This window comes from Selaginella moellendorffii, unplaced genomic scaffold, assembly GCF_000143415.4.
Source record: "Selaginella moellendorffii unplaced genomic scaffold, v1.0 SELMOscaffold_39, whole genome shotgun sequence".
Taxonomy (NCBI): domain Eukaryota; kingdom Viridiplantae; phylum Streptophyta; class Lycopodiopsida; order Selaginellales; family Selaginellaceae; genus Selaginella; species Selaginella moellendorffii.
The window spans coordinates 1,636,453-1,653,435 of NW_003314300.1; the positions used below are offsets into that span (position 1 = coordinate 1,636,453).

Genomic DNA, 16,983 nt, shown 5'->3' on the forward strand with positions numbered 1-16,983 from the left:
TCGAAGAGGTGATCAAGGTCGAGGATCGGCGTTTGATTCCCTTGTACAACTACGAGGGCCAGACTAGCCGCGCGTTCTTGGTCTTTCCGAGCACCGAGATCGGATATGAGAATGCCGTGAGAGTCCATGATGCGTTCGCTCCTCGTCGAGGAGGAATGCGCAACTCTATGGATACCTCGCTACTCCAGAGGATATGAAGCGCCTGGATTCAAACAAGAAAGCACTCCGGAACTGGACGATCGAGAGCCTCGAGGAGAAAGTTTTGAGGCCTCGGAGGGAGGCACTCCAGGTGCGATGGAAGCTTTCTTCTTTCTTTCTTTCGTGATCTTCCTCTGTCTCAAGTTTTTTTCTTTTGCGCTGTTGTTGTAGGAGTATGAGCGCGCGAAGCAGCTCCAGATCCAACTCCAGCAAGAGAATGACGCTGCCGAGAGCGCGCTCCACAACGACAGCCAAAAGGCAGCGATTTTGCAGGAAGAGCTGGCGAGAAAGAAGGAAGAAATGGAGAAGGAGGAAGAGAAATCAAGGAGGCACATGAGCGTGAGGTAGGATTTCGATGGGCTCTCGTTTTTTTGATCTTGTCTTTCGCTCTCCAGATGAAGAAGCGAAGGTCACAGCTCGAGGCCCAGCGGGAGATGGTGCTCCGGAGCTTCCGCCGAGAAAACGAGGAGCTCTTCGAGAGCCTGAAGAAAAAGCGTGAGGAGACCGACGCGGAGATCACCAAATACCAGAGGGAGGAGAAATCTCTGCGGCAAAACATAGACTCTCGCAACATGGAGCTCCAGTAAGTTTTCATTCTCTCTCGAGGATACTTATGCTCTGTTTTTTTTTTTTTTTTCCTTTTCTTTGATTGATCCCAGGAAGTTTGAGAGGCTTCTCAGCGAGCAAGGCCTTCAGATGAAAATAGGAGAAAGGCTTGCGGCGCTGAAGGAAGAGCAGCACAAGAGGAAGATGGCACTCAGAACTCGCTACAACGAGGAGCGATTGCAAGTAAGTATCGCAAGTCTCATTGTTTTTCTTCCCTCATTCTTCTTTCATCTTCTCCTTGGAATTTCCAGCTCGCCCAGCAGAAGAAGGCAAAGGAGAAGCAACTGCTGGAGGAGCAGCTGCGGAAGAAGGAGGAGCTCGCCCAGTCGATCAAATCTGACGAGAAGAACGCCAAGAACGAGAACTGTATCATCTGCATGGAGAAGTTCTCGTTGCGGCGAGGTCTCTATGGTTGGGGCCACTCGTACGTTTGCGAGGAATGCTTACCAGCGGTATGGGGGGCGAAGAAGGAATGCCCGATTTGTAGGCACCGCAGAAAAAAATGCCCATTCTCACCCATGTTTACTCGCAACCTTTTGGCACTAATCTTGTGCAAACTTTCATGATAAGACAAAACTTTTATTTCTGAAATGTCGTAGCCTTAAGAAAACTGCGACTTAAGTTGGCGGACAATGGACTCGTCAAGGAAGAAAGTTTTGGCCAGCACGTCGTCTCTAATCCCAGATCCGAACATGGAACTCGCGATAAGCTGCGCTCCAGGGTTCTGCTGCGAGTTGAGGGTGGCGATGGCCTTGGCCGGAGTGTCGCCCACATTGAGCTGCCAGTGAATGAGCGCGCGGGGGATCACCAAAACATCGCCCTTGTTGAGGATTTTGGCGAAGAGCCTGTTGTCCTGGGTCACAAAGCCGGCGTACAAGCTCCCCTCCTCGACGTAGACGAGCTCGGATGCGAGGGGGTGCGTGTGTGGAGGAATCAGGCCTCCCACCGCGAAGTCGAGGCGTAGGATTGCGAAGCCGAGGGTGTTGAGACCCGGGAACGTTTGCACGATGCCTGGGAAGCTGTCGGCTCCATAAGCGTTGCTTGTGTTGGCGGGGGTGGCGAGGCTGAAAACGAAGTCGTCGATGGTGGCGGCATAGTAGTCCTTGCATGGATAGCCGTTGATGGTGAGGTTGAGGGTGAGATCGGCGACGCAGTAGTCCTGGAGGGGATCGGGATCGGCGGAGTGGCAAGGAAGGATGACTGCTGCGAGTGCCACCATCGCCAATTGCACGAGAATGGATGTAGCCATGATTGAATCGGACTAATATGAAGAAGAAGAAGCTTGTGGATGGAGGGATTTGATCGTTTGATGGAGATTTATACTCTGGGTGTCGTGTTGTTTCAGCCCAGGAGAGCCTTCTTGGATTTTTCATGCTGTAGAATCCGCGTGAATTTTCTCTTCTTATACAGTTATATCGTGAAGAACAAGCTTACGAGTTCTGAACAGAAACATAGAAAGTATAGAGAAAGAAACCCAAGCTTGACAAAAGATAATGTTTGTAACGTGGAAAGAAAATTGTGTCATCTTTCGAAGAACAAGTTACGTAGAGAGAAAGAAACCAAACTTGATAAAAACGTGGAAAGAAAATGATGTCTTCCTCTCTTTTTTTTTTAAACACAGAAAATCTAGAATATAAAGTTGGACTTGTTGTTGGCCTGCACTAACACCACCATTATATAGTATCAAAACTTGCCATAAACACAACCAAAGCTTCAAGTGGATTTTATCTTTGATTAAGTGTGTAAAATTTTCTGAAAAAGCTTGATGCTGGTTCTCATAATGTAGTTAGACAATGAAATCGCTCATCTTAAGTGGCGATTCATCTATGCAGCAGCTTGAAACAAAGAATTGGTGTCAGTTCGCGTTTGGCGCCAAACTTCGAATTTTTAAAATTTTAAATCTAGGTCTAGCGGCCGCTCCTGTTGCTAAAGTGATTGACTTCCCTCATGGTTATAGTTCGTCCCACCATCTTGGACGTTCTTGAGGATCCTTAGCTGCGGTCCTTGTTCCACCGCTACCGTCCATCGTCTCACATCCACTGTCACCAAGTCATGCCCCCAGAGCATGGTCCCGGGGTGGCCAAGATCCTCCAAGTGGACATAAACTTGCGCCCAGCAGAAGAACCTCACTTCCCGGCAATGCAAAAAGCACGCACCACGAGACTAGATTTTCGTCCGGCATTAACAAGAATTTGGTCGCCACGTCTTGATCATACATACCACATCCTTGGCGCGAATGTCGATTTTGCTGCCTTTTTAGTTTTGGCCGAAGGACAAAAATTCAAAGGCTCATCTCATTTTTCTTAATGATTTTCAATTTTCAATCAGCTTTTACCCCAGCAATTGGAGATGCTTCTCAAAGTTGGCCCATTTCTCTTGTTTCTTTTTAAACTCCTCCACGTAAATCTGCTGCAAGAAGGGCGTACAGAACTCATCCTTGCCTGTCGATGCTAAAGTCGCCCACAATCTCCAGATCCCTTATTAACAGCCTCGCAGCATAGAAAAGCCCAATGGTCTACAAAAGTGGAAATGACTGAATCCCAGTCTTCCTTGGTGTCTAACAGCTTGCCCACTTCCTTCGGCGTCAAGTCGGGCAATTCGTCATTGATGGCGCGCTCCGAGGTGGACGTATAACTGTACAAGAAGAGACAAATTCACGCGGATTCTACAGCATGAAAAACCCAAGAAGGCTCTCCTGGGCTGAAACAACACGACACCCAGAGTATAAATCTCCATCAAACGATCAAATCCCTCCATCCACAAGCTTCTTCTTCTTCATATTAGTCCGATTCAATCATGGCTACATCCATTCTCGTGCAATTGGCGATGGTGGCACTCGCAGCAGTCATCCTTCCTTGCCACTCCGCCGATCCCGATCCCCTCCAGGACTACTGCGTCGCCGATCTCACCCTCAACCTCACCATCAACGGCTATCCATGCAAGGACTACTACGCCGCCACCATCGACGACTTCGTTTTCAGCCTCGCCACGCCCGCCAACACAAGCAACGCTTACGGAGCCGACAGCTTCCCAGGCATCGTGCAAACGTTCCCGGGTCTCAACACCCTCGGCTTCGCAATCCTACGCCTCGACTTCGCGGTGGGAGGCCTCATTCCTCCACACACGCACCCCCTCGCGTCCGAGCTCGTCTACGTCGAGGAGGGGAGCTTGTACGCCGGCTTTGTGACCCAGGACAACAGGCTCTTCGCCAAAATCCTCAACAAGGGCGATGTTTTGGTGATCCCCCGGGCGCTCATTCACTGGCAGCTCAATGTGGGCGACACTCCGGCCAAGGCCATCGCCACCCTCAACTCGCAGCAGAACCCTGGAGCGCAGCTTATCGCGAGTTCCATGTTCGGATCTGGGATTAGAGACGACGTGCTGGCCAAAACTTTCTTCCTTGACGAGTCCATTGTCCGCCAACTTAAGTCGCAGTTTTCTTAAGGCTACGACATTTCAGAAATAAAAGTTTTGTCTTGAATTATGAAAGTTTGCATGAGATTAGCGCTAAAGTTGCCAAAAGGTTGACTAAGTTTACGAGTAAACATGGGTGAGAATGGGCATTTTTTTCTGCGGGTGCCTACAAATCGGGCATTCCTTCTTCGCCCCCCATACCGCTGGTAAGCATTCCTCGCAAACGTACGAGTGGCCGCAACCATAGAGACCTCGCCGCAACGAGAACTTCTCCATGCAGATGATACAGTTCTCGTTCTTGGCGTTCTTCTCGTCCGATTTGATCGACTGGGCGAGCTCCTCCTTTTTCCGCAGCTGCTCCTCCAGCAGTTGCTTCTCCTTTGCCTGCTTCTGCTGGGCGAGCTGGAAATTCCAAGGAGAAGATGAAAGAAGAATGAGGGAAGGAAAGCAATGAGACTTGCGATACTTACTTGCAAGCGCTCCTCGTTGTAGCGCGTTCTGAGTGCCATCATCCTCCTGTGCTGCTCTTCCTTGAGCGCCGCGAGCCTTTCTCCTATTTTCATCTGAAGGCCTTGCTCGCTGAGAAGCCTCTCAAACTTCCTGAGATCAATCAAAGAAAAGGTAAAAAAACAGAGCATAAGTATCCTCGACAGAGAATGAAAACTTACTGGAGCTCCTTGTTGCGAGAGTCTATGTTTTGCCGCAGAGATTTTTCCTCCCTCTGGTATTTGGCGATCTCCGCGTCGGTCTCCTCACGCTTTTTCTTCAGGCTCTCAAAGAGCTCCTCGTTTTCTCGGCGGCAGCTCCGGAGCACCATCTCCCGCTGGGCCTCGAGCTGTGATCTTCGCTTCTTCATCTGGAAAACGAAACACAAGATCAAAAAAACGAGAGCCCATCGAAATCCTACCTCACGCTCATGTGCCTCCTTGATTTCTCTTCGGAGGCGTTTCTCCTTCTCCATTTCTTCCTTCTTTCTCGCCAGCTCTTGCTGCAAAAGCGCTGCCTTTTGGCTGTCGTTGTGGAGCGCGCTCTCGGCAGCGTCATTCTCTTGCTGGAGTTGGATCTGGAGCTGCTTCGCGCGCTCATACTCCTACAACAACAGCGCAAAAGAAAAAAACTTGAGACAGAGGAAGATCACGAAAGAAAGAAAGAAAGAAAGAAGAAAGCTTCTATCGCACCTGGAGTGCCTCCCTCCGAGGCCTCAAAACTTTCTCCTCGAGGCTCTCGATCGTCCAGTTCCGGAGTGCTTTCTTCTTTGAATCCAGGCGCTTCATATCCTCTGGAGTAGCGAGGTATCCATAGAGTTGCCCATTCCTCCTGGACTCGCGACGAGGAGCGAACGCATCATGGACTCTCACGGCATTCTCATACCCGATCTCGGTGCTCGGAAAGACCAAGAACGCGCGGCTAGTCTGGCCCTCGTAGTTGTACAAGGGAATCAAACGCCGATCCTCGACCTTGATCACCTCTTCGATCGCTGCGCGAATTTCTCTGTTCTCCATACCTCTGTGCTTCCTGAGCTCCCGATCGTATGTCGTGGCCACATTCTCGATCACGACCACGGGCGGCCAAGGGATTTTCCTGTCGCGCTCTCCGATCGGCGGAAGATCTCCCATCGGAGAGAGGGCGAGACAAAGAACCCTAGCAAAAAATTTCCCTCTTTCTTGAGAACCAAAAATTAGGAATCTTCCATGGCGGATGACTGCTGCGATCGCAGGGCTAGAGGAGCGGCATTTCCTGGCGGATCTCGTGAGGGGTGCTGGCCGTGGCAAGGATCTCCTCCAGGCCCGGCGATTGCACGCCAGATTCTTCCCCGACACGAGTGCCGCCAAGGATATTTTCTTCGCGAATCTCCTCATCCAGATGTATGGGCGCTGCGGCAGCGCTGCGGACGCGCGATCACTCTTCGACGCCATGGATCGCCGAAATTTCTACTCCTGGAACATGATGATCCAGGCCAGCCGCGCCGCCGGGCACACCTCCAGCGCCGCCGAGCTCTTCGATCGCATCCCCCAGCGCGACGCCGCGACCTGGAACGTGATGATCCACGCATACGCGGCACAGGGGTCGATCGACGCCGCGGCTCGGCTCTTCGATCGAATGCCCCATCGCGACGTGTGTTCTTGCAACGCACTGGTGATCGCATTTGCCAGGGAGGGGAATATCGGGCGATCCAAGAGCCTCTTCGATCGAATGCCGCAGTGGAATCTCGTGTCCTGCAACGCGGTCGTGCAATCCTACATCCGGAGCTCCAATCTCGGCCAGGCGAAGAAGATCTTCGATTCCATGCCGGATCACGACGTGGTCTCTTGGAACTCTCTCATCACACTCTATGCCCAGTCCGGGCATCTTGAGCTTGCCAAGAACACGTTTGATGGGATGGAGTTCCGCGATCTTGTCTCGTGGAACGCGATGATCGCCGCGTATGTGGCGGCATCCCGGATTCGCGACTGCCAGGCTATGTTCGATCGCGTCCCAGAGCGCCAGGCCGTGACGTGGAACTCGATGATCACAGCGCTCGCGCACCAGGGCCAAATCGAGGCAGCAAAATGGATCTTTGATCGAATGCCGGCCAAGGATCTCGTGTCGTGGACGAATCTACTGCTGTGCTACGCGCAGAATGGATTCCTGGAGGAATCGGACAGGGCGTTCCATCGTCTCCCCTTCACCAACGCAGTGGCACGAACGACGATGATCTTGGTGAATGCTCAAAGAGGGGATTTGGCCACCGCGAGAGAGATCTTTGATACCATGCCGGATCAGGACGTGGTGGCGTGGACGGCGATGGTGCAAGCTTACGGTCACCAAGGCTTCGTCGCCCTCGCGAAGAACATCTTCGATCGAATCCCGGAGAAGAATCCAGTCTCGTGGAGCGTGATGCTCCTCGCGTATGCCGAGAATGGGCACTTCGACGAGGCCGTGAGGTTCTTCCACGAGATCCCGCGCAAGACCATCGTCTGCTGGACAGCTCTCACGCAAGTTTACGTCAACTTGGGTGATCTCGGCGCCGCCAGGAGCGTGTTTGAGAGCATGAAGATGCGCAGCTTGGTTTCCTGGACGACCATGGTGTGGGCTTACGCTCAAAACGGGCACTACGATCAAGCAGTGGAGGTCTTCCAGCTTATGAATCTCGAGGGCGTCAAGCCGGACGAGGTGACGTTCCGGAGCGTTCTAACTTCGTGCAGCCATGTCGGTCTCGTGGCCGAGGGCTGGGAACACTTCGTCTCGATCAGCCAAGACTTTGGGATGGTCCCGAGGAGAGAGCACTACTGCTGCATGATCGACATCCTGGGTCGATCCGGAAGAACTCTAAGCGCCGAGGAGCTCGTCAACTGGATGCCATTTCTTCCGGACGTGGTGATATGGATGTCGCTGCTGGGAGCTTGTCGCCTCCACCGCCATGCCGACTGTGCTGAGAGAGTCGCAGCGAAGATCTTCGAGCTGGAGCCCGGCTACACGACTGCCTACGTCGTTCTCTCGAACATGTACTCTTCGATCGGGAGGAGGGACAAGGTATCGATGATCCGGAACCTGATGAAGTCGAGGCGAGTGAGAAAAGTTCCGGGGATCAGCAACATCGAAGTTGGCAATGAAGTTCACAGTTTCGTGGTGGGGGATCTTTCGCATCCTCGCAGTGAAGACATCGTCGCGGAGCTCCAGAGACTGGCGAGAGAAATGCGAGACGCTGGCTACGTTCCCGACACGAAGGAGATCTTGCACGACGTTGGCGAGGAGCAAAAGGAGGAGCTGCTGCACTACCACAGCGAGAAAATGGCTGTGGCTTTTGGATTGATTAGCACGGAGCAAGGGTCGCCGCTGAGGATCCTCAAGAACCTGCGGGTGTGCGGGGATTGCCACTCGGCTATCAAGTTTGTGTCCAAGATGGTGGGACGATCTATAACCGTGAGAGACGCTAGCCGGTTCCATCACTTTAGCAACGGGACGTGCTCTTGCGGAGATTACTGGTGACTAAATTTTGCTCGGCCTGTTTCGAGAGATCGATGTGGAGCGGAGGAGCTTTTCCAGCGACGAGGTAGAGTTTCATCTTTGCTTTTCTGGTTGCTTCATCGCGGCTACTTTCTTGCAGTGGAATGCAATCAACAAACTTGCATAGACTCCAAAGACAAGGAGAAAAGAATCTTATACACGGGACAATCTTATACAAAGTTGGATCGGACTTGGTTGATGCTACGCTCGTCCAAGAAGAAAGTCTTCTCGAGCACCTCGTCCGGCACCTCTGGTCGGGATCCAAACATGGATCTCGCAATGAACTGGATTCCGGGGAGCTGGGAGTTGAGAGTGGCGATGATCTTCGCGTTGGTCCTTCCTACGTTCATCTGCCAGTGGATTAATCCGCGAGGAATCACCATGACTTCTCCCCTGTTCATCACTCGGGCAAACAGGCGATTGTCCGCTGTGACGATGGCGGCGTACACGGTCCCTTCTTCTACGTAGACCATCTCCGAGGCTCTGGGATGGGTGTGAGGAGGGATGATCCCTTCCGGGAGAAAGTCGAGCCTAGCGATGGAGAGACCCAAAGTGTTGAGGCCTGGAAATCTCAGCACGGTTCCAAAGATCGCACCGGAGCGATTGATGTTTGTGGTGTTGGAGGAGTTGACGATTCCGCTGTAGATGAAATCGTCCACCGTGACTGTGGACGAGTTCCTGCATGGGAATCCATTGATCCCAGGGACGACGTTGAGATCTCCGATGCAAAAGTCCTGGAGTGGATCTGGATCGGATGAAACTACTGCGCACACGAAGAATGCGAGCAAAGCAATCCAGACAGCGTGAGATTTGGAGAGAGCCATAGTCGAAGAACTGGATGAATCTTTGATCGGAGACGAGTGGATCGCTGGATTTGTGATGAAGAACCATTGCCTTGAATGATATATATACCTGGAAAACGTGATAGTACTTGGATGCTGCGCGTACACACTAATTTGGAAAGCCGAGTGAGCCACCATGTTGGAACACGAAGTTTCAATCACGTTTTTGGTCAAGGTCAGCGGGAAAAGTAAGTACAAGTCGCATTTTGAATAACTGGAATATATATTTTACTTTGCTTTTAAAACCATATTTCTTACCGGCTTCGAAGTTCAATGATCGATGACCAAGGTAACGTTCAATGATCGATGACGATCAATGACCAAGGTAAAGTATGCATACATTAAGCTTCGTGACCCATTGACACCCAATTGACAATGAGATTCAAACAAGCGTCTAACGAAGTATCTTTTGAAATCATCAATGACTAATTTTTATCCAGTGGAAGTTGTTACGTATCCAATATGTTGCTCCGAACCTCCAATGTTCATACGTGCGGATAATACCAGCGACACCACAAGCAAGCAGGTGACCCGACCACAGCGAGCTTTTCCCAACGGACGAGTCCCGGGAGGTACTGGGGATCCACCTGTACAGGGGGACTGTATACGTAATGTGCTTGTACAATACGACCACGACGTTCGAGCTCATGCAGTTGAGCTCTGGAAGGACAGTTTGGGAGATGGTGGACTCACATCTTTTGTGTTACAAGGGGTTTGAGACATGGATGGCGAGATGTACTACACGGAGTCGGGAGATCGCCGGGATAGTTGAACGAGTACAAAAGTTCAAGGCAGTGAGCCGCTGTTTCTCCTATGACATCAGGAAGACACTCGGTGGCGCTGGAGAAGATCCAATCCTTGCAATGAAATTCTTCTTTTCCTTGGCTGTCTACCACCAACCTCTAGGACTCATTCTCACTCAAGCTGATGGTAAGGCAGTCCGTGACGGTATCTGGTGTGAGATCGAGGCTGCCGCCAAGACTCGGATCAGCCACCAGCTCCCATGGTATCCTCCACTTTTGGCCGTCATGCCAGAGCATGAACACTTCTTACACTTTCCTCATGCTTGTGCTGACTCGCCAATTGCATCGATATCTTGCAACAACAACACATAAGCTGAAGAGAGCGTGACGGAGTCGTACCTGGATAATCTCTAATTAGGATTTCTGAGCCGAAGCAGCAAGGAATGGATGGTATTACTTACTGCCTGAAGGGTCGAATGCCTCGTTGGCAGAAGTTTTGCAAGGCATTGATGCTGCTCCAAAAGAAGAAGAGTAAGCGATCAAAAGTGAAGAGTTTCATGGGACTGGACCCGCGAAATGTTGATATTTCCAGGAAACTCGTGTTTATGTTTTAACACTGGAAAGTCCTCCAATGAAGTCTAAAATTAAAACATCTGAAGGATGCCTCTTTTGATTCGATCTATATGGGACCTTTACTGGATCTGAAGCTTTTTTCTTTATTTATGCTTGTAAATGTACCTGAGAAAGAGCCCATGTGCAATTTTCTAGCGAAGAGGTTATAGCTGATAGAATCCAGAAAAAGAATTTTATAAACGGGGCAAAGTCTCATACGAAGTTGGATCTGACTTGGTTGATGCTACGCTCATCCAAGAAGAAAGTCTTCTCGAGCACCTCATCCGGCACCTCTGGTCGGGATCCAAACATGGATCTCGCAATGAACTGGATTCCGGGAAGCTGGGAGTTGAGAGTGGCGATGATCTTCGCGTTGGTCCTTCCTACGTTCATCTGCCAGTGGATTAATCCACGAGGAATCACCATGACTTCTCCCCTGTTCATCACTCGGGCAAACAGGCGATTGTCCGCTGTGACGATGGCGGCGTAGACTGTCCCTTCTTCTACATAGACCATCTCCGAGGCTCTGGGATGGGTGTGTGGAGGGATGATCCCTTCCGGGAGAAAGTCGAGCCTAGCGATGGAGAGACCCAAAGTGTTGAGGCCTGGGAATCTCAGCACGGTTCCAAAGATTGCGCCGGAGCGATTGATGTTTGTGGTGTTGGAGGAGTTGACGATTCCATTGTAGATGAAATCGTCCACCGTGACTGTGGACGTGTTCCTGCACGGGAATCCATTGATCCCGGGGACGACGTTGAGATCTCCGATGCAAAAGTCCTGGAGTGGATCTGGATCGGATGAAACTACTGCGCACACGAAGAATGCGAGCAAAGCAATTGAGACAGCATGAGATTTGGAGAGAGCCATAGTCGAAGAACTGGATGAAATCTTTGATTGGAGACGAGTGGATCGCTGGATTTGTGATGAAGAACCATTGCCTTGAATGATATATATACCTCGAAAATGTGATAGTACGTGGATGCTCCGCGTACACACTAATTTGGAACGACGAGTCAACGGCCGCCCCTGGAACGCGAAGTTTGAATCACATTTTAGGTCAAAGGTCAATATAAGTACACTCATTTTGAGTAACGGTATTTTACCAAAAATAAAAATAGAATTTTGGAAACCTCTGCCAAAAAATGGTAGCTTTTCAATCAAAAGAGAAAGGTTTAACGTGGTTACCTCCGCCAATCCTTACAATCGAAACCTTCTTTTTTTCATACTTTTCTGTTGCGCAGGGCTCTGTAAATTTAGGTGTTGTTGTTCATGCACCGGTTCTTCCTTCGTGGATCGCATTTTAACACTCTCGTGAGCTCCAACAGTCTGTATATTTTCTGTACTTCGATTCTTGTTGCTCACTGTTTTTTTTTTATCCCAAACTGCTCGACATTCGCTGGAAGGTACGAGCTGAAGGCATTGTGCACGTAAGATTCAGGTTTTCCTCATTCTGATTCTACTCCTGACTTGTATGCATTTTAGAACATACAACTTGGAATGTAGACATAAACACAATCTCATCTTCTTTCGTTGGCATTGGTTCACTTGTAAGTCAGATGCACAGGTCTTCACTCTGTAGATAATTTTTTGGTCGTTTTCTCAGGGACGTCGTTAAAAGAGCACCCTAGATGAGTTCCCGAGAACAAGTCAGCTGTTGCATTTGGTGATGTCTTGGGACTTACTTGGAAAGAATTTGGGAACACGAGGTAAGTGGATGCATGCTTTTAAAAGCGACTGAAACCAGCACAGTTGTTGTACAACCAAACGAGCGGAATAGTTCTGGCTGGAGAAATATCTTCACGAGCGGAATAGTTCTGGCTGGAGAAATATCTTCACGAGCGAAATAGTTCTGGCTGGAGAAATATCTTCACGAGCTGTATCTTTTTTCTCTGTTCGTTGATGTTTTGTTCCTTGACTTTGCGTCAGTCACGGTGCCAGTATGATTCGTCGAACGCTAACTGAACTTTATTCTGAAGCGCATCTCTCTTCCAATGGAACGTTCGGTGTGAGTGCAATCTTTGTTTGGATATATGCTTCGTCCACTTATAGTTATGTTTTTCTCTTTTCTTTGTTTCGCAGTGATGGGCATCTTGTCGCAGTTGCCTACTACAGATCAGGCTACGGATGATCCTTCCGAGCTGGTATATGTCAGTCATTCGTGGCTATTTCTTTATTTTCGTTTTGTTTCGCTACAAGGGATGGCACGCGAGATTGCTGCTCGAGCGTTATAAAATGTCCATGGATCTCATACCACTTAGCTGGAACCAAAAAAGTGCAACAAGAGCTTGCCAAGCCGAATGTATTAGAAAGGTACTGCCATCCTTTGTTTTCAGGTTTGTTCAAGACAAGAAAAACGCCGCGGAGATCATTCGTGAGTTCTTTGCGGGGCTGTGGGGCCTCAATGAAGAGAGTTACGAGATCATCAACAAACAGCCCGAGCTATGTGTTCTAAAACCTCAATGCGAAGGTGGTGGTGAGTTTTGTCTTTCCAAGTTTCTCTCATCGTTTTCGCTTCTCACAGGAAACACCATCTATGGCAGCGCCGTGAAAGCGAAGCAGACGGAGGAGCCGGGCTTTCGGCTTATATCCTCATGCAGCGCATCTTCCCATCGACGTACATGTCTTATCTCGTGCGAGGAGGAGCGGAGCGCCGAGAAAGCAGTCTCGGAGGGAGCTGGGAATCTTTAGCACATACCTGTTTCTTCTTTTTTCCTCTCTCAATTTTTTACAGATTCTTTGCAGGAATGGCGAAAGAGAAATCACCAACAAGGATTGTGGTTACTTGCTGAGAACAAAAGCCTCGAAAGTAGATGAGTCGCCACTGGCTTCGCTGTTCTTGACAGCGTCTATCTCTTTCTGGAAATAAACAAGTGAAAAACTTAAGGGTAAATGATAATTCTAATGGATATGGGTCATTATCTATTTATATGAGGCACTTTGTTTATGCTTGTAAATGCATCTTTTGCGCGCATTTATCAGCGAGGTGATAGCTCTTGGCCAAGAGCTATTTTCTAGCGATGGTCTTGGCTATTTTCTTGCAACGACAAACTTGGATAGATTTCGAGAGAAGAATTTTTATAAACAAAATGTCATACGAAGTTGGATCGGACTTGGTCGATGCCACGCTCGTCCAAGAAGAAAGTCTTCTCGAGCACCTCGTTCGGGACCTCTGGCCGAGATCCAAACATGGATCTCGCAATGAACTGGATTCCGGGAAGCTGGGAGTTGAGAGTGGCGATGATCTTCGCGTTGGTCCTTCCTACGTTCATCTGCCAGTGGATTAATCCGCGAGGAATCACCATGACTTCTCCCCTGTTCATCACTCGGGCAAACAAGCGATTGTCCGCTGTGACGATGGCGGCGTAGACTGTCCCTTCTTCTACATAGACCATCTCCGAGGCTCTGGGATGGGTGTGTGGGGGGATGATCCCTTCCGGGAGAAAGTCGAGCCTAGCGATGGAGAGACCCAAAGTGTTGAGGCCTGGAAATCTCAGCACGGTTCCAAAGATTGCGCCGGAGCGATTGATGTTTGTGGTGTTGGAGGAATTGACAATTCCGCTGTAGATGAAATCGTCCACCGTGACTGCGGACGAGTTCCTGCATGGAAATCCATTGATCCCGGGGACGACGTTGAGATCTCCGATGCAAAAGTCCTGGAGTGGATCTGGATCGGATGAAACTACTGCGCACACGAAGAATGCAAGCAAAGCAATCGAGACAGCGTGAGATTTGGAGAGAGCCATAGTCGAAGAACTGGATGAAATCTTTGATGATGAAGAGCCACTACCTTGAATAATTATATACCTCGAAAATGTGATAGTACTTAGATGCTTCGCGTACACACTAATTTGGAAAGCCGAGTGAGCCGGCCGCCCCCTTAGCCGCCATCTGGAACGCGAAGTTTGAAATACTTTTTTGGTCAAAGGTTACAAGTCTCCTAACTCTCTAAACATGTTTGGAATTTTGGAAATTAAGCAGCTTTTGTTCTACTCCTACTCCATTGAGAAGGAGTGTATATACATTGCAGATCAAATTCCTTCACCAAAAAATGGTGAGAAAGCGCAACTCTTCAAGAAGTGAAATTAGAAATTTATCATTTACCCTTAAGTTTTTCACTTGTTTATTTAGAGATAGACGCTGCCAAGCGGTGTCGACGCTTCCCTCATCTACTTTCGAGGCTTTTGTTCTCAGCAAGTAGCCACAATCCTTGTTGGCGATTTGTCTTTCGTCATTCCTTGCAAGAAATTGAGAGAGGAGAAAAAAAGAGACAAGGTATGTGCTAAAGATTCCCAGCTCCAAGACTGCCGCTCGCCTCCTCGCACGAGATAAGACGTGTAGGTCGGTGGGAAGATGCGCTGCATGACGATATAAACCGAAAGCCCGGCTCCTCCGTCTCCCAGTAGCTTCGCTTTCACGGCGCTGCCATATTTGTTGTTCCTGTGAGACGCGAAAACGATGAGAGAAACTTGGAAAGGCAAACCTCACCACCGCCCTTCGCATTGAGGGTTTAGAACAAATAGCTCTAGCTGTTTGTTGCTGATCTCGTAACTCTCTTCGTTGAGACCCCACAGCCCCGCAAAGAACTCACGAATGATCTCCGCGGCGTTTTTCTTGTCTTGAACAAACCTTGGAGTGCTGAAAACAAAGGATGGCAGTACCTTTCTAATACATTTGGCTTGCCAAGCTCTTGTTGCACTTTTTTGGTTCCAGCCAAGTGGTATGAGATCCATGGACATTTTATAACGCTCCAGCAGCAATCTCGCGTGCCATTCCTTGTAGCGAAACAAAACGAAAAAAAAAAAAAAAGCCACGAATGACTGACATATACCAGCTCGGAAGGATCATCCGTGGGTTCGTAGCCTGATCTGTAGTAGGCAACTGCGACAAGATGCCCATCACTGCGAAACAAAAGAAAAGGATCCAAACAACGATTGCACTCACACAGAAAGCGTTCCATTGGAAGAGAGATACGCTTCAGATTAAAGTTCAGTTAGCGTTCGACGAATCATGCTGGCACCGTGAGTGACGCAAAGTCAAGGAACAAAACATCACCGAACAGAGAAAATAGATACAGCTCGTGAAGATATTTCTCCAGCCAGAACTGATCATACATATTTGGTTGTACAACAAAGAGCACAGCTGTGCTGGATTCAGTAGCTTTTAAAAGACCTCGTGTTCCCAAATTCTTTCCAAGCAAGTCCCAAGACATCACCAAATGCAACAGGGACGTCGTTAAAAGAGTTGAGCATTTCCCGAGAACATGAGAAAAATTATCTACAACTATGAAACACGCAACAGAAAAGTATGAAAAAAAGAGAGGTTTTGATGAAAGGATTTGCGGAGGTAACCACGCCCAGCATGAGTTTGAACCCTCTTAGTGGTATCCATTCAACGCAGACTTTTTCTGTGAGATCTGTGAAGTTAGCGAAGGAACCTTTCTCTCTGTTGATTGGTCACTATCTATGTGTGCGATGATCTTGGCTATTTTCAGAAAAGAATTTTATAAACGGGGCAAAATCTCATACGAAGTTGGATCGGACTTGGTTGATGCCACGCTCATCCAAGAAAAAAGTCTTCTCGAGCACCTCGTCGGGAACCTCTGGCCGAGATCCAAACATGGATCTTGCAATGAACTGGATTCCGGGAAGCTGGGAGTTGAGAGTGGCGATGATCTTCGCGTTGGTCCTTCCTACGTTCATCTGCCAGTGGATTAATCCGCGAGGAATCACCATGACTTCTCCCCTGTTCATCACTCGGGCAAACAGGCGATTGTCCGCGGTGACGATGGCGGCGTAGACGGTCCCTTCTTCTACGTAGACCATCTCCGATGCTCTGGGATGGGTGTGTGGGGGGATGATTCCTTCCGGGAGAAAGTCGAGCCTAGCGATGGAGAGACCCAAAGTGTTGAGGCCTGGAAATCTCAGCACGGTTCCGAAGATGGCGCCAGAGCGATTGATGTTTGTGGTGTTGGAGGAGTTGACGATCCCGCTGTAGATGAAATCGTCCACAGTAACTGTGGAGGAGTTCGTGCACGGGAATCCATTGATCCCGGGGACAATGTTGAGATCTCCGATGCAAAAGTCCTGGAGTGGATCTGGATCGGATGAAACGACTGCGCACACGAAGAATGCGAGCAAAGAAATCGAGAGGGCGTGAGAAGTGGAGAAAGCCATATCCAATCCCAGATCGAGGAAAGAGGAAAAACTCGATATTAAGCTCTCGGAGATGAATGTACTACTGGATTTGTGACGAGAAATCATTCCCTTGAATGATATATATATACTAGGAATTGCGACGCTACATGCATACACACGGAAGAATTTGAAAGCGAGTGAGCCACCATAATGGAACACCATCAGATTTAAGGTCAACGAGAAAAGTCAAAGCTGTCGATCTCATTGCAAGGAAAGGGCCACGGGTTTTCGCTGGAAATTTTGGGCTCCAGTAATCTCCACTCCCATTGCTAAAGTGATGGACTTCCCTCCCACCATCTTGGACGTTCTTGAGGAACCTCAGCTGCGGTCCTTGTTCCACCGCCATGGTATCTATCGCCTCTGTCACCAAGCCATGCCCCCAAATCA

The 16,983-nt window shown here is 49.3% G+C and overlaps 7 protein-coding genes and 2 pseudogenes across 7 annotated transcripts; 3 read left to right on the top strand and 6 right to left on the bottom strand.

Moving 5' to 3' along the window:
* Positions 1 to 1,372: 1,372 nt before the first annotated feature.
* Positions 1,373 to 2,083, bottom strand: LOC112349495 (germin-like protein subfamily T member 2). Its single transcript, XM_024684010.1, has one exon. It carries the CDS (start codon positions 2,051 to 2,053, stop codon positions 1,406 to 1,408), a length of 648 nt encoding a protein of 215 aa, XP_024539778.1. The 5' UTR covers positions 2,054 to 2,083; the 3' UTR covers positions 1,373 to 1,405.
* Positions 2,084 to 3,570: 1,487 nt separating this feature from the next.
* Positions 3,571 to 4,297, top strand: LOC112349437 (germin-like protein subfamily T member 2). The gene has a single exon (XM_024683861.1). The coding sequence runs from the start codon at positions 3,601 to 3,603 to the stop codon at positions 4,246 to 4,248; it is 648 nt and encodes a 215-aa protein (XP_024539629.1). The 5' UTR covers positions 3,571 to 3,600; the 3' UTR covers positions 4,249 to 4,297.
* On the bottom strand, positions 4,259 to 5,834 carry LOC9659767 (trichohyalin). The gene is made up of 5 exons (XM_002979066.2): positions 5,397 to 5,834; positions 5,126 to 5,308; positions 4,887 to 5,074; positions 4,689 to 4,818; positions 4,259 to 4,620 (listed from the first exon to the last, which is right to left on the bottom strand). Exons 1-5 carry the CDS (start codon positions 5,832 to 5,834, stop codon positions 4,339 to 4,341), a joined length of 1,221 nt encoding a protein of 406 aa, XP_002979112.1. The 3' UTR covers positions 4,259 to 4,338.
* Positions 5,835 to 5,905: 71 nt separating this feature from the next.
* LOC112349519 (pentatricopeptide repeat-containing protein At4g02750-like) lies at positions 5,906 to 9,125 on the top strand. The gene is made up of 2 exons (XM_024684103.1): positions 5,906 to 8,251; positions 8,306 to 9,125. The coding sequence occupies exon 1, from the start codon at positions 5,917 to 5,919 to the stop codon at positions 8,185 to 8,187; it is 2,271 nt and encodes a 756-aa protein (XP_024539871.1). The 5' UTR covers positions 5,906 to 5,916; the 3' UTR covers positions 8,188 to 8,251; positions 8,306 to 9,125.
* Positions 8,376 to 9,029, bottom strand: LOC9660148 (germin-like protein subfamily T member 2). The gene has a single exon (XM_002979067.1). It carries the CDS (start codon positions 9,027 to 9,029, stop codon positions 8,376 to 8,378), a length of 654 nt encoding a protein of 217 aa, XP_002979113.1.
* A 1,490-nt stretch (positions 9,126 to 10,615) lies between the features above and the next one.
* Positions 10,616 to 11,269, bottom strand: LOC9660149 (germin-like protein subfamily T member 2). The gene has a single exon (XM_002979068.1). It carries the CDS (start codon positions 11,267 to 11,269, stop codon positions 10,616 to 10,618), a length of 654 nt encoding a protein of 217 aa, XP_002979114.1.
* Positions 11,270 to 12,068: 799 nt separating this feature from the next.
* LOC9660150 lies at positions 12,069 to 13,276 on the top strand (annotated as a pseudogene).
* A 180-nt stretch (positions 13,277 to 13,456) lies between these two features.
* On the bottom strand, positions 13,457 to 14,162 carry LOC9659768 (germin-like protein subfamily T member 2). Its single transcript, XM_002979069.2, has one exon. It carries the CDS (start codon positions 14,143 to 14,145, stop codon positions 13,492 to 13,494), a length of 654 nt encoding a protein of 217 aa, XP_002979115.1. The 5' UTR covers positions 14,146 to 14,162; the 3' UTR covers positions 13,457 to 13,491.
* A 427-nt stretch (positions 14,163 to 14,589) lies between these two features.
* On the bottom strand, positions 14,590 to 15,651 carry LOC9660151 (annotated as a pseudogene).
* Positions 15,652 to 16,983: the final 1,332 nt, after the last annotated feature.